Source organism: Cygnus atratus, chromosome 7, assembly GCF_013377495.2.
Source record: "Cygnus atratus isolate AKBS03 ecotype Queensland, Australia chromosome 7, CAtr_DNAZoo_HiC_assembly, whole genome shotgun sequence".
Taxonomy (NCBI): domain Eukaryota; kingdom Metazoa; phylum Chordata; class Aves; order Anseriformes; family Anatidae; genus Cygnus; species Cygnus atratus.
Window position 1 is genome coordinate 16,700,551 of NC_066368.1, and position 14,813 is coordinate 16,715,363.

The following is a 14,813-nucleotide window of genomic DNA, read 5'->3' on the forward strand; positions in this document are numbered from 1 at the left end:
AAAAAAAAGATCACAATATTTTTATTTAAGCCCTGCTAATATGTAGAAATATTATGTTAGAGAATAAGCTGTAGGTGATACAGACAGCAAGAAACTTCATTCCACACAAAAGTCATAGAATGGTCTAAAACTATAGTTCAGATCCTGAGATAATTCTGTCAAAATAAGTAACACTAAAAAAAAATGCAGATCACATAATTGAAGGATTAAATAAGTTTCATCCTAGCAGTAATTAAAAAATAACTTAGCAAAGAAATAACATCCCCTTAATTGATATAAATGAAATTGCAATAAAAATGAAATGAGTCCTATGTTGCTATCTTGAGTACACTTCCACCCTTCAGGAAAGTATTTCGTGATTCTGAATTGGCATTTGCATTCTGAATGCTGTAATTTTACACTTGTCTTAGATTAAAAAATATACTAATATGACAACTGCGTTTGTACACTCAGGCACGAAAGGGTGAGATCATTTACAATATTACCATAAAAACACAATCACAGAGCATAATCGCCATGATCAAAGAGAAGACAGCTTCACAGGTTTCAACTTCTACTATTTAACAGATATACTACAGGACTGTTTAGTGGCACATTTTGAAATGTAAATAAACCAAGTGTGATTCTAAAATGATAATCTCCATCTATTCAGTTTTTTAAGTGTGAAGTGAAAAGGTGAGACATTCAGACTCACATATTTTGGGAGATGGAGGGGAACTGCTTGACTGCACGCTACAGCAACCAAACAAAAAAAACCATCCACCCACCAATAAGCAAATCCCAGAAGTGGTAAACGAGAGAGTAATGCTTTGAGACAGCAGAAAAAAATCATGTGGTATATTCCTGTATGTAACAGTGAATGAATTCTAACCCTGTTTTACAGGAAGGGTTTTAGAAAGGGGCCTGCTATAAATGTACACTATCAGCCAAAGTTAATCTTCTGTGATGAAATGTTGCTGCTCTACTGCCAAGTAAATTACTATGTAAGTTTAACTAGTAGCTGCTGAACTAATTGCACTTACAAACAAAACCAGATCCAAGTTTAGCACCCCACCACAACACGTGCACAGAGGCATGAGACATTTTGTATGGGTCTGGCTGTACTGTACGTAGAATGAGGAGTTACACAGTATTTATTTTTAAATTTTTCAAGGTTATTTAGTTCAAGGAACTTCATTCAAGTTTTAATACTGCATCCAAGCTTTACGACTGTATAGGATGTGGTACAAGAAGGAACGCATAGTTTTCAACATACTGTTTCAAGTCTTCAGCCACGACATTATAACTAACTCTTTAGCAATCAAATCAACTGAACACTCAACATTACCCGATACACAAATAACTCTGGAAAAGAAAATCTAAATTACACAGTGTATTTATGGTTTAGAATTGCAAATGAAAAAAAAAAGTCAGGTAAAATCTCCTTCCTACAACAAGGTAACATTCTTTGAATGGGAAGCAGTTCTGCCAGCTACTGTCCCTCTGGATTATTTCCCTCCTGTTTACTGGTGGTGTAAAAACAGTGTCCAGCTTGCAGCCAGGGATGCACAATCATCAGTGTTGGTGTAATATGCTATACTGTAGCTGATAAATAGTTGATTATTAACTACAGGTTAAGGAAAAGATGTCTCTGAACATAATGTCTACAGTACAACTGGTGGGAAATAGTGTTTCACAAACAGAAAATCAAGATTTTACCTTTACCAGGGGGAAAGTGTGTATAGAGCAGGATTTATGCTAAGGAAAGGAGATACATATGTACACTAGAAAATATGTAATTGTAAACAAAAGTAGTAAGGTAGGCATTAGAACTTTGAAAACATTTGGAAAAAGTAAAAAGATTACTTGGGAATTTTTTAATAAGCTGAAGTTATAAAACATCCCTATATGAAAAAAGCACAATTGTAAACAGGAATTATAATCCAAGTAAAGAAGAGAAGCACTGAGTACAGAAAGCAGCAAGGAATAAGAAGAATCTGAATACTGCCAAACTGGAGACATAAACAATACAAAATCACACTTCTGAACATGCTGCTAAGTGCATTTGAGAAGCAAACACTTCCACCAGTAAACCACGCTTCTCACACCATACATTTCTTTAAAAAGTGCAGTCAAATGTAATAACTGATCCATAACTTAGGTGCTGAATTAAATATCTACACTCTGTTTTGAATGTCATTCATCTCCTAGCTTAACCCTGTACTCAGGCTAAACCTGCCTGGAATATTTATGGGCTTCCTCCCTCTGAGAATGTGCAGGTATCATTCAAAAACGGAGCACACTCCGAGCACGGCAACTTCTTGGCTTCTCGGCATCAGCAGCGCGTATATAATGCGTGTTTATCACAGAAATGCCTCCTTGTTCAAGGGTCAGAGCACTAAGCAGAAATACTCTATTACACTTAGACACCGAGTAAAATGTATCAAGTGAGAATGGGTACTACTTTTCAGAGACGAAAGTGCCTAATTAAACTGTTCTTAATTACATTTCACTGTCTCTTCTACGCAATTCTATTGCACTGTCAGATGTACGTACGTAGGAGCACCAGGTTGTTTCTGTATCTTCTGATTTCACCTCTGCCAACAATTACCAGTTTTCAGTTAAAACATTCAATCTCATTAATATAACACTTGCTTATCATAACATACACGTATACTATAAAATTTCGGGGGAGAGGGAAAAATTCTACACAATTTCCTTGTCATCTGGTATCTCCTTATTTCTCTACCACCTCATTAAGTCACAGAACATTGTTTGTTCAAATGACTCATCTTTCCAATGTGATTCATCAAATTACACAGCTCCTGTGAAATCTTATGAGATCTCAATTGCTGTCTTGTGAAGCTGCACACCTCCATCTCGTTTTGTTATCGTTCCCTTCTTCTGCCTCCTTCGTAGGCTACCTCCACCTTGCTAGTCAAATTTCAGTACAGGAAAAACTACACTTCTCAAAAGGTCAAAATCAGTAATTAAGCCTTCAAACCAAGGACTTAATCTTGTGTCTCTTTCTTGATTGTTATTTCCTTGAGAACTGTAATGCAACATTCTCTTCAACTTCAGACGGGTTCGCGTGACAAACCCAGAGTTACTCCCCTGCAAACTGAATTGTGCTGCTCACACAAAGGCAAGAGCAGATCAACTATGAAATACACTTGGAAGGCAACGTGTCAAAAGAAGAAAAATTAAATGTACAAGTCCAATATCTTCCAACTAAATCACCATTCCTCCTGGTGCTAAGTTATTATAACACAATATCTAAAAAATTTCATTTAAGATAGAAGATTTATACAATAACACTTCCTTAATGAGTAAACTGTAAGCTGCAATATGAACCGCTCCCTCACAGGACTGCTTTTCTGTGCAACTTTGAAGTTCTCTAAGTGCAACTGCTTTGTAACAATTACACATTCCTTTCTTTTGCACAAGAATCCTAAAACATCACAAACCCTAAAACACTACAAACCACTTTTTGACAATAGAAAAAAAAAAAGAAGAAAAAAAGAAAAAAGGATTCTGTATTTCGTGTACTTTAAAAAAAAAAAAAAGTAGCAGCTTAATTCCTAAAGTCACACTGAGAGCCCGTCCTGAAGTTGCTGTATCTACTTGCTATCATCACAGTCACTGCTGGATGCTGATGTTCAGTAGGAAAGAAATTCATCCGCAAACTAAATGCTCTGTTTATTACAGTGCTAATATCCTAACAGAAGTGTCATTCAAAGAAATATTGTCATACTACTTTCACAAATGAGAAGCAACAGAAGAAGACCCAATAAAGTGAAGACAGCAGGAGCAAATACAAAGCATTACTGAGGCGCTGGGAATTCTCTGGCTCAAAAACCACAGGTGGCAAGATGACTGAGCTAGAAAGAAAAGAGAAAAGAACGGGGATTTTTGAATCAAAAGCAGCGTCCCGTTTCAATGATTAGGAAATATTAAACATTCTTCCTTCTCGTCAAAACTACTTCACTTGTACAAGAAGAGTATTAGTCAAACAGACACTGTATTTTACACTATAGCACTTTGAGTAAAATTATATTCTATTCTTTGAGGCCCCGTTTTGTTAATGAGTTCCAGGCAGGCAGTCCCTTGGGACCAGTGAGACTCTCTAGGGACGCCAGGTTCCACCTGCAAATAGACTATTACAGAGTGGGATGGGGATTAAGTGATACAGGATTCTGCTGAACTATCTAAGTTATTTTAGTAAATTTATGTTAATTAAGAATTAACCACCGCAGTCAAGCTTAAGTTTGAGCAATTAAATGACCATATTTGAAAACCAATTAACAGAAACTCCTCAGGGTTGCTTTCAATGCAAGAATGATATACAGGAATGCAAGAATGCTGATATACAGGTCTGAGCCGCATGAATGGCAATAAACACTAATCAGCTTAAAGTAACCGAATGGCAGCAAACAGTTACCAGCTCAGAAGCTTTTGATACTTAGTTTCATGTATGTCAGCTGTCTTAAAATTTGGGGTTTCCTTGAAGCTTTGATACAACTGAACCCAAATTACTGTCATGCAAGTGCCTGTGGAGATTTCAACCTGCTCACTGTACGTTTACACTTATATACACCAGAATCTGCATTTTTCCTAGTTTTCAGTTCATGTTTCATGTCTTTTAAATACACTTGATACACTGACTGCTATACAATAGTTATTGAAGCTCTGTCTTGGAAACTACACAAAGACCACAGCAAAGTTCAATCTCATATTTTGCCCCTGTTCCAAGTTCTGTGTTTTATTTATATCCACTTCTACTTTAGTTTTTTTTTTTAAATTCCAAACTTCAATGCCTATCACTTACAGAGCAAAACCTTTCTGCTCTGCCCTGTACCAGTGATACATGCTCTCTGTATTATTAACTAATCCATCTTGGTTTACAGTTCTTAGTAACTTACACAAGCCTTCTTCAGCTGCCAATGCCCGGAGCAAAAGAAGAGCTGTGTGCTTCAGCAGGAGCCTAGGGCTGCAGAACTGCCAGCCAGTGGCAACCACAGGCAGTTTTGTCACCTCTCTCGCAGTGAATTCTTGCCACTGAACTGAGTGCTGCGGAGGATTCCATGAACCTCTTCAGTTACAAGTTGGTGGCTTTGCAATAATAAAATAAATCCCCATTCTTCCACATGCCTTTATCGCTCCTCTTTTCCTTTAGCCTTTACCACCACTCACAATAGCAGCATCTGATGGCATTGTGACATCCTTATACGCATAACAGTGACGTTACCAGCAAGTCAACCAGTAATCTACCTGCTCTCTTAACTTCTTGATTCACTTTTATGCCACAATTTAAATTTATTTTTTAAACGGTACTGCGTGGCCAGTACAGTTTCGTTCTGTTTTTTCCTTAAAATCAGACAATTGTTTTTACTAAGGTCTGCTACCATGAATATCATAAAAAAATGGGAGCAGAGAGTGAGTAATCTCACCAAACTAAATCAACTCAGGTGACCATAACCATAAAGGATGCCTCAGGACATGAATCATAACTCTTTCAGGTTACAGGTTCATAAGTAGACAAACCCAGTAAGCCTTCTTTTATACATTTAGAGAATAAAACAGTTGATGTGATTCAACATCCATAATCCACAGCACCAGTCTTCTGTGAATTTACTTGTCAAGAAGCTAGAGAATGCCTCTAAGATTCCAACACATTCCTGATGCTGATCTAAATAAATCTGATTGCATACACAAGCAGATAGACTGCATAAGTAGATAAAAATGTTAACATTTTGAGAAGTTTAACACTTACAAACTCATCAGGAATTCAGCATATTACTTCATACACAAAAGCTCCAGCTACCCACAATGATTTAATCAGTGCTACCAAGTTATTAAGAACTAATCATGCAAAATCAGGCAAGTTTAAGGATGATGAATATTTATAAGGTCTTGTTATGCAGTTCATTTTGAGAAAAGTCTGAAGTCTCACTACAATGAAAGCATTTTCCGAACCTCAGTCTGCAGCTTTTTGCCAAGCCTGGAACAGACTCAGAAAATTCCCTCCTAATGACCGTGGCCGAGCAGATGCCGCCTTCCTCGCTCTTGTTCCCAGAAGGGTCCAGCTTCTGCAGCTTCTAGATCACTGCCATAAAACTTGGTCTGCTGCACGTTTCACTGCCAATCCGTGTGGAGACTGTACACAAATTACCAGGAGCATTAATGAGATGATAGCACGTGTGAACTTGGCAAAAACAAGGGCCGTGGTAGTTCCATTTGTAAGATAAGGCCCCAGCAGAGTGTCTGGCCTGAGCGGCAAAATGATGTGTTTTCAGCTGCCCTGGGTTGGTCAAACAGGATGGGATATACCAGCAAGACACCATAAAGCTAACCCAGTGTCCTAAAATTATATACCTCTGCTTGAACATTTCACAGATTCCGAATCACTGGGTAAAAACATCAAACAAAAATGCAGGATTTTATATGATTTGATTTTAGACATATAAATGAAGGATAACAAGTTTTTAAAAAATTCTAAACCACTTCACAATACTTTTACTCTCTAAAAACTGCCCCAAAAAAATTACCAAAACACATTCTCCAGAGTAGACAAGTTTTATCCAGGTTCACTACACCAAGTGGAATGAACCTTCTTCCAGCAATTCATTGCTTCTTTTTTATTATTATTATTTTTAAGAAGATTACTAAAAATTACGCAAATTCCAAAAGGGTTTTGAAGCCTTTCGTTATTTAAAAGATTAGGCCATTTTAAATTTAAGCAAAACCATCTATTTTTGTTCTTTAGACAATGTGATGATACAGGATCTGCAGAATGATTTCCCAAACCTGGCACAGTATTTTAGATTGCATCAGTATTTGCATCACAGTCTCGAATCATGTGCTACGAACAAGACTGATAAGAATAGTCTTACATGCTGCTTGAAAGTGTATTTTACTTTCTTCAGAAGCATTCTCATGAATTTATTTAATCGCTTTATGCATCAAATGCTTCGAAGCCAATGGGGTTCTCCTTCACTCTTCCTCACTCCCTGCCATTTTTCTCCCACCACCCTACAGCTGCAGGGCTCGGTGCACAACCACAAAGCAGCAGTGGTGTCTAGCGCGCGGCCTTGCACATGTCAGGAGATGTGTAGAACTGGAAGCCACATGAGAGACCTCTGTGCTTTCTTCTAGAATGCGTTTGGATGTGTATTTCATACATTTTGTCAGCAAGTAGCACATCAGATTGTCCAAGACTCTCTGTAAAGCCAACTCACCTAACACTTTATGCTGCCATCTGTCTCTAACCCTCAAGAAGAGAAACTTGTGAGGCCTGATGTAAAAACACAAGATGAGACTGAAACTTTAGGTGCAGTGCACAACAACAGGAATACATAGAAAGATACAAGAACATACGAAGAAGATAGGAGAAAATCTAAGCAACAAAAACATGAAGAACTTTAGGACTTTTGGTCATAAAAAGTACTGTAATCCCCCATCAAAAGCAAGTTCTTATTTCGTAGCGGATCTGAGAGAACCAACAGACTTGTAACAGTGAGCAGTTTACAAGATTCATTGGAGTGTTTCAGCCACAGAAGTCCTGACTATTTACCTATTTTTGTTCTACTTCTTATGATTTTGGACAGCTCAGTCCAAGTTCTACTGTTAACACTGCGAGTAAACTTCCAACTTAGAGCATTTTTTTTCCATTTCAGTCGTTTGGGCAAGCCATAATTCTGACTCATTCTAAAAACAAGTTGCAGAAGGACAAATCTTCTAAACAGAGCTACACTGAATCAACTTTTGAACAAGCTCCACCAAAAATCACTTTACTGCGTACAGCCCTATCTCATAAATCAATGAGTTGATAAAATATAAGAACTGAGAAGATGAAGATACCTGCTGATAGACCACGTGCATACAAGTACATAACCAGAGGCACAATACCAGTTAAATCCATTCCTCTCCAGACATTTTTATTACTGTGTCCTTTTGATAACTATCTTGTTTTAAGACTGATATATCAAAATTATGAAAGCATCTAATACAATAAAATACATCAGAAATATCAATCCAACGTGACTTCCCAAAAGCTCTGACAGTATTTTTAGTAAATGACTTCAGTAAATAACCTGCAATGACCCCTAGCTACAAGCCTAACACCTTCCAGCTCAGTGAAATACTAGAGGTAAGACTTTCTCCCCCTTCCCCCTTTCTTTTTCTGGACCTAGCAGGGCAGGGAGCTACTTCTGTATTCATCTGCAAAATGAGTTATATCCTTGATGCTTTGATAAAGGCCTGAAGGCACATCCAAGGGACTCAGACACAGCCTTACATGCAACTAAAGACAGAAAGGTAAAAGGAAGGAAAAAAAAAAGTCATCCAAACATGTAAATAGGAACTCTTTGGGGGAATTCCCAACATCAGCATCATTTGATTTTCTGTTGAAAATATAATAATTTGAAATAGAATAATGTTGTATGTGAGATGAGAAGCAGGAGATAAGAAGGTTTAACAGAGAAATGATCTTTGTTGCTTGATGTGCAGTTGAAGGTTAAAAAATAAGAGAGGAGCAAAATTTAAAGCTGAAAAAGGTCAAAAAGGACAAAATCCAGAAATGGAAACATATCTTGTAAAAATTAAGGATCTCTCTCAATTACACGTTCTCCATCTTAAAGAAAAATGTGTAAGTGCCATGCCTACTCTGCCTCCTCTCATTTCAGTATTTATGTAGATCCTAATTCACAATTAAATGGATGATTAATTCATGGTTGTAGGCAGTATGAAAACACAACAGGCCTACCCACATACATACAGTTAAGTCCCAATAGTGCATATATTCATATGCTTAAAGAGCAGCAGCCTAGTAGAAGAAACTACAGCTCCAGGAAAGCGTTGGCTCAATCCGTGGATTGTGGATTACCTCTACAACAGCGAAACATATGCTGTGCGTTCACGGTATGGTGTGCACAGCAATTAGGAACAATAACGGTGTGTCTGAATTTTGACACACGAGCATTTGACAGCATGAGTCATCATAACTCACTTCTTTTCCTTAAAAAAAAAAAAAAACGCTACTTTTGACATCTCTTACTTCTGCAGCGTTAAATATAGGTTTGGCAATTAAGATAATAGAGCAAGCAGCTACAGAAGGAGGAAAACAACTTCACCCCTTTCCCTCCCCCGGTTCCCTTCCTCGAACAGCCGTGCTGAGGTGCCCCGCACTTCAACCAGCCCCTAAGTTCACCAGCCCCCAGGTTTTAGCCCCCAGTTATTTAACCAGCCCCCCATTATTTAAGTAGCCCCCAAACTTCGCCTGGCAGCCCCGGAGGGCACAAAGCGAAGCCCGCTCCCTGCCCGCGGCAGGCGGCTTGTCACGAACTGCGGAGGCCGCTCCCACCAACTTTGGTAACTCCGCGAGTCGTTTGTTTTTAACCGATGTGGGTATTTACGCCGTAGGAAGGCAGAGGAGTTGAGCAACGTGAAAACTCTCCGGTTCTGTTTCAGGAAAACAAAAGGGGGGGAATAAAGGAAGGCCGGGCAGCACGCAGCGCAGCGCCGCGGCAGGACGGCACCGAGCGGCCGCGCTTTGTGCACGGAGGGCGCCCCGGGAAACTCGAGCCCGGCTCCGGCAGGGCAGGGCGGGCAGGACGCGGGCCCCCCGTGCCCCGCCGCCCCCTGCTTTCCCCTCACCGTTTCCGCGGCCCGAGCTCCCCACAGAGCCGGGGTTGAAGCCGCCCCCCGTGGGCTGCCCTGGCCGCACGAGGTGCCCCCGGCCCGCACACGACGGGGGGGACCCGAAGGGGACCCCGCGGCCCCTCAAGCAGCGCCGGGACCCGGCCCCTGCCCCGTTCCCCCTTCCGCCGCACGCACACACACACCGTACCCGAGGAAGCTGCACCGCCGGCTCTGAGAGGCCAAGCGGGAGGCCGGGGCGGCGCAGGGGCGCACCAAGCCGAGCAGAGCCCGCCTCAGCCCGGGAAGCCGCCGCATATCCCGGCCCGGCCCCCCGGCCGCGCTCAGCACGCGCCGCTCCTCAGCGCGGCGGCCGGCGGCGGCGCCATCTTCTCCGCCCGCCTCCCCTCCCCTCCCCGCCCGGCCCGGCCAACCCCTCCCCGGCGCCTTCGGGGTCCCGTCCGCCCTCCTCGCCCGGCGGGGCCGCGGTGCCGGGCCTAGCAGGGCCCGTACCTGGGGGTGCGTGAGGCCACCTCTGCTGCCGGCAGGGCGAGGGCTGCGGCTGGGGAGGGGGCGGGGGGCCTCTGGGAGGTAGGCGGAGGCGGCGGAGGGGGTGGGTGGCTGGGCGGGGAGCCGGGGCGACTCTCGGCGCCGCGGGTGGGCGGCCGGCACGGGCCGCGCCCGGTGGAGGCGGCCGGGGCAGCGGGGCGAAGGGCGGCGGGGCCGGGCCGTGAGGGGGCGGTGGGCGCTGCCTGTCCGCCCTGCCGCGGAGCTGCCCGCCCGGCTCCCGGCGGCGAAAGCGGAGACAAAAGGTAATTAGGCGCCTCGTAATTTGAGTTGAGTCCGCGCCGCGCCGTCCTGAGTGGCTGAGATTGCAGATCTCCTGGCGGAGCGGCTCTTTGAGGCTTCGCTGCCCTCAGGGAGAGAAATTCCGCCCTGGGAGCTCCCCGTCAGGAGCCCGCTCGCCTCCAGCCAGCTGCCGTGAGAGGTCTGCAGCAGCAGGTCCCTGCCGCCTCAGGCGCGGCAGTCTGCCTGCGAGACGGCTTCAAGGGTGTGAATGCTCCTTTAGGTTGAACCTGCGGTAAAACCCCACGGATTTGGTATTTGGGGAAATAGTTTTTTTCATCTGTTGGTAGAAATGCCTGTGGGGAAGTCGTGGTAGTGGCCGGCTACTTTAATTCCTTTTGGGGAAAACAAAAACAAACAAAAAAAAACCACCACCCACATGTTTGTAGTTCTAATAATGTGCTTTCCTCCAATGTGTCTATCTTCCTCTGTCTTATTTCTCAAGATTTAAAAATACTGAAGAAAACAGTACTTTGCTATATTTGGTGCCCAGTTTTAGTCCAGGGAGATACTGTCAACTTTTCCACTGCCTGCCTTTGTTACAGCTGGTGTCTCACAGCTGGAAGTTGACTTCAGTGAACCCTGTGCCTATCGTCAAAAAGAAAGATGTGACCTGAGGAGATAGTTCAGGCCATTCCTGTATCCAAAGATGGGACTGAAGGTGTATGTAAGGTAGCTTCAAACTTGTTGGCTTTGGTTAAATTAGCTATTCAAAATGGCAGCACACTATTCCATATGGTCAACAAAATCTGTCGGGGAATTTGGGGTAGACGTTCAGCTGCTGGTTTCCACTGAGGCCTGTGCTGCTATAGAGACGCTCTTATTCGTACCTGCACTACCCAATTTAAAACAGTCGCGTCTACATCAAGCACACCCACGCTCAGGCCTCAGTTTAGACACAGAACTGTCTCACAAGTTAACTAATCCTGGTTAGAGCAAGGCTGCTGGTAGTTTTCACCTAAATTAACTGGTTGGATATAGAACTGCGTGGGAGCCTGGTTCTAACACAACATGTTAACTCCTGTGAAAATGAAGGCTATCTTTGTCCTCGTGAGATTCTAGTTTGAGGTAATCTGATTTTTCCATTTCCTAGTGTATGTAAAAGAGGAGACGAGGCTGGAGGGAAACAGGATATGATAAATGGTGAGGTCTGAATTTCATCTGGTCACCATTGCCACTGCATCAGAGAGGGTAATACTATTGTGTCTAGCAGAAAGCACACTCTGCCAGGTGATTGCCTCTTAATGATCTGTCTATTCCCGCTCTAGAGCAAACCAGGGGATTAAGAGGTTGGGTAGTTGCTCTCTTACACTGGATGTATAGTAGAAATGCACTACCTTTATTGGTTACAGGAGTGGTAGATGTGTTGTATCGGTTATCACGTAGGGGTGAAAGCTACGAGAGTGTGCAGGCAATTTCTTCCTTTTTCACCTCCTGAAAGAGAGTTTGCTACCCTAATGTACCCTGCCTTTTCCACCTGAGTTAGCTGCTCTGAAAAGCACTGTATTTCCCTACAGATCTTGCCTAGGATATACATGGGGGCAATTCTGGGAATGCAAATTAGACTTCATCTGCAAAACTGTTGTCTTCTGGGAACAGTTGCATCTAGAGCAAGGGTTTCTACCTCTCTAACTATGGTGATGAAAGGTTATACTTCTTATTGTGTCATAAACAATAAAGTTTACACCTACTGTACTTTGCACCTATGCCAACTTTATTCCCTCTAAGCTTGTTTAGAGGCTATGCAGTGGCACTGATGTTTATTTGGAGATCATATTCTTATAATTAGCCCCTCTCCGTTTCAGTTTATAGTAGCCAAAAATTACCTTCATCCACTACTTTGGATATCTTTTGCGTGTTTCTAAAGTATTTTTAATATAACACCATTACCAAAACTTAACAGAACTTTCAATAAAATTCCTTTCTTAATGTAACCCAGCAACCAAAAATATTTTCCATGTGAAACTTTAATTGCTCATAGACAGTTGTATTCAGTCTTGCTTCCTCATCTGCCATAGAGAAAAACAAGTGTTGTCCAACAGATCAAATGAACTTAAGTATGGTTTAGAGTAAGTGTGGAAATTATTGAAAAAATCCCGTGAAGAAACCTTACGGAGTAGCAGCAGCAGACTCCTCTTCAGGATGTGTGATATAGCTGTACAGTGCAGGAAAAACAATCCTTAAAATAGGCAGGTTTGAAACTGTTTAGAATAAACCCACTATTTTCAATTCTTCTTGAAAACTAAGAAGCAGCAAGTGTAAAACTCTGCGTACAGTCCTGACATGTTTCTAATAGAAGCATATTTTTCTGCTTACCTAAAATTCTGGATTAAATTCAAATTGTAATTGTATATAAAAGGGCTTTGAAGAAATCTGGCCTCAGGCTGAAAAAAGCATAGATTGTAGTTATTTCAATTCCAGAATAAATAGTGGCAATTTCATGACAAGGCATATATGAAAAAAAATTAGTGGTAACTGCCAGAATATGTTTGCTCCTAACTGTGCATCTAACTTCCCTAACTGAACCTTTACATGTTAAAGAAGTAATGCATAAAACATGAGATGTTAAACTGCAATTGTGTTACAAAACAGGGTCACTAACCAGCTACTAGGAGAAGTCTTCCATCTCTTCCTACAAAAATAACTTAGTTTCAGTCTTCCCCAATGGCATGTTAACAGAAGCATTTAACCCCTGTGATTATACCAGTATTGTTTAACTGGCATAACTTCTTCTATTGTAAAGACATTTTTTCATGTGTTTAGGTACTGTAAAAAAAAAAAAAAAGCATTCTATAGTAGTGTCAGATATTTTTATGCCAGTACAATTCCATTTTCCCTGTTACAACTTTCCTAAACCCCCATACTCATAGCTAGATAATTATACCAGGAGAAACAAACAAGCCAACAGAGGCCTAATACCCTGAGTGACCACTCTTCACCAGTTTCAGCAATAAAGGTACATATAAACATCTTTCTTAATATACCAGACGTTAATTTATGTTTTCAGGACAGCTTTCCTATTTAAAATAGTATTCATCTGACACCTTGACACATTTTTGTTTCTCAACTTGTTTGGCTTCTGGGCTTTTTCTAATAGTTCTGTTGTAAGTATAATTTCTTTTTCCCCTTTATGTTTTGTATTTGTATATATGATTGATCTATCACTGCTTGTGTTTCAGAGGTAAAAACAACTGAAAGAAATGCTTGTATAATTTTGCCTGTTTCATATCTAGTAGTTTTCCAGATGTTTTGAGATTTACTAGTTACATTAGTATGAATTTAATACTGAACTCTTAATGCAGAGTTAAATGTGCATAACTGAAAGAATATGAACTTTGCTTTTTTTTTTCCTCTTCCTTTTTTTTTTTTTTTTTTTTGACAGAGATGGGAGATAGTTTAGGTGGGAGATAGATTATTGGTGGACCATAGGGCTAGGGTGCTCCTGGGTATTATGAAGATGAAATAAAAACTATTATGTAGTCTTAAAGATGAAATTTATGTTGCTATACTCCCTGCTTTTCCTCAGCATGAAGCATGAGTTGCATGTAGTCAAGGCTTCTTTCTCTACCTTCAAAAACGCCTTAGTGCTTGCATGTTCATTTTAAGAGTTGAATCTATTCCAGGGGTTCTTAGTCTGGAGGCTGTAAACAAATTTAAATGGGCTGTATTACTCTGATTTGGTTTTGGTTAGATAAGAGGAAGATGCTGAAACTGTAAGAAAAATAAGTGTGACTTGCTGATAATTCTTCATTGGTAATCGCATGTGGAGACCCTGCTCTAGCTCACTTCAGCTTCTGTACTGTGTGCCACGTTAGTAATCAAAACAGGGTAGGTGTTATTAAGCTTTGAGGAAGCCTTGAACTGTCAACTAAGCTTATAATTTGTATTAATTAATAAAGATTATAGTAATGGAGAGATAATAATTCTTAGCTAATCATGTGTCAACAATTCTGTTTGTCAAGCCTCCATACCTATAATTACCCAGGTCATACGATTTTAATCCTATGAAAATACACATTTTGTTGTTGTTGTTGAGACATACATTGTCCATGAATATAACTGTAAAACACTGACTCCTGGTTTTCAAACTTTAGTAAAAAAAATTGTCCTTTTTGATCAATAAATAGGGATTAGTAATCTCTACTGAAATTATTATATTGGCGTCTGTGTATTATTATGTAAATTATTTTCCTGTAATGCTTTTTGTGTTTCTCTAAAAAGGAAAAAAGAATTGTCACAGTACAATGTACATGCATTCTTAAAGGTTGTTCTCTTGACCACTGTTTAGACTAAGTATTCGTGTTTCTTTTTTTCTTATATTTATTTTTATTGCTTGTGAAATACCAGTTCCC

General features: G+C 41.0%; 1 protein-coding gene across 4 annotated transcripts in view; it reads right to left on the minus strand.

Moving 5' to 3' along the window:
- IDE (insulin degrading enzyme) overlaps positions 1–10,243 on the minus strand; it is a 62,824-nt gene extending 52,581 nt beyond the window's left edge. Inside the window, exon 1 of one of the 4 annotated variants that reach the window (XM_050712047.1) lies at positions 10,129–10,243. Coding sequence is in view for 2 of the 4 variants with exons in the window: in XM_035541601.2 (XP_035397494.1) it covers positions 9,827–9,933 (107 nt within the window). In the remaining 2 variants the exon portion in view is untranslated. Of the gene's footprint in view, positions 1–5,955; positions 5,972–9,826; positions 10,025–10,128 lie in introns of those variants that run through there. The other 3 variants (XM_035541601.2, XM_050712049.1, XM_050712048.1) reach the window with 3 other exon arrangements.
- Positions 10,244–14,813: the final 4,570 nt, after the last annotated feature.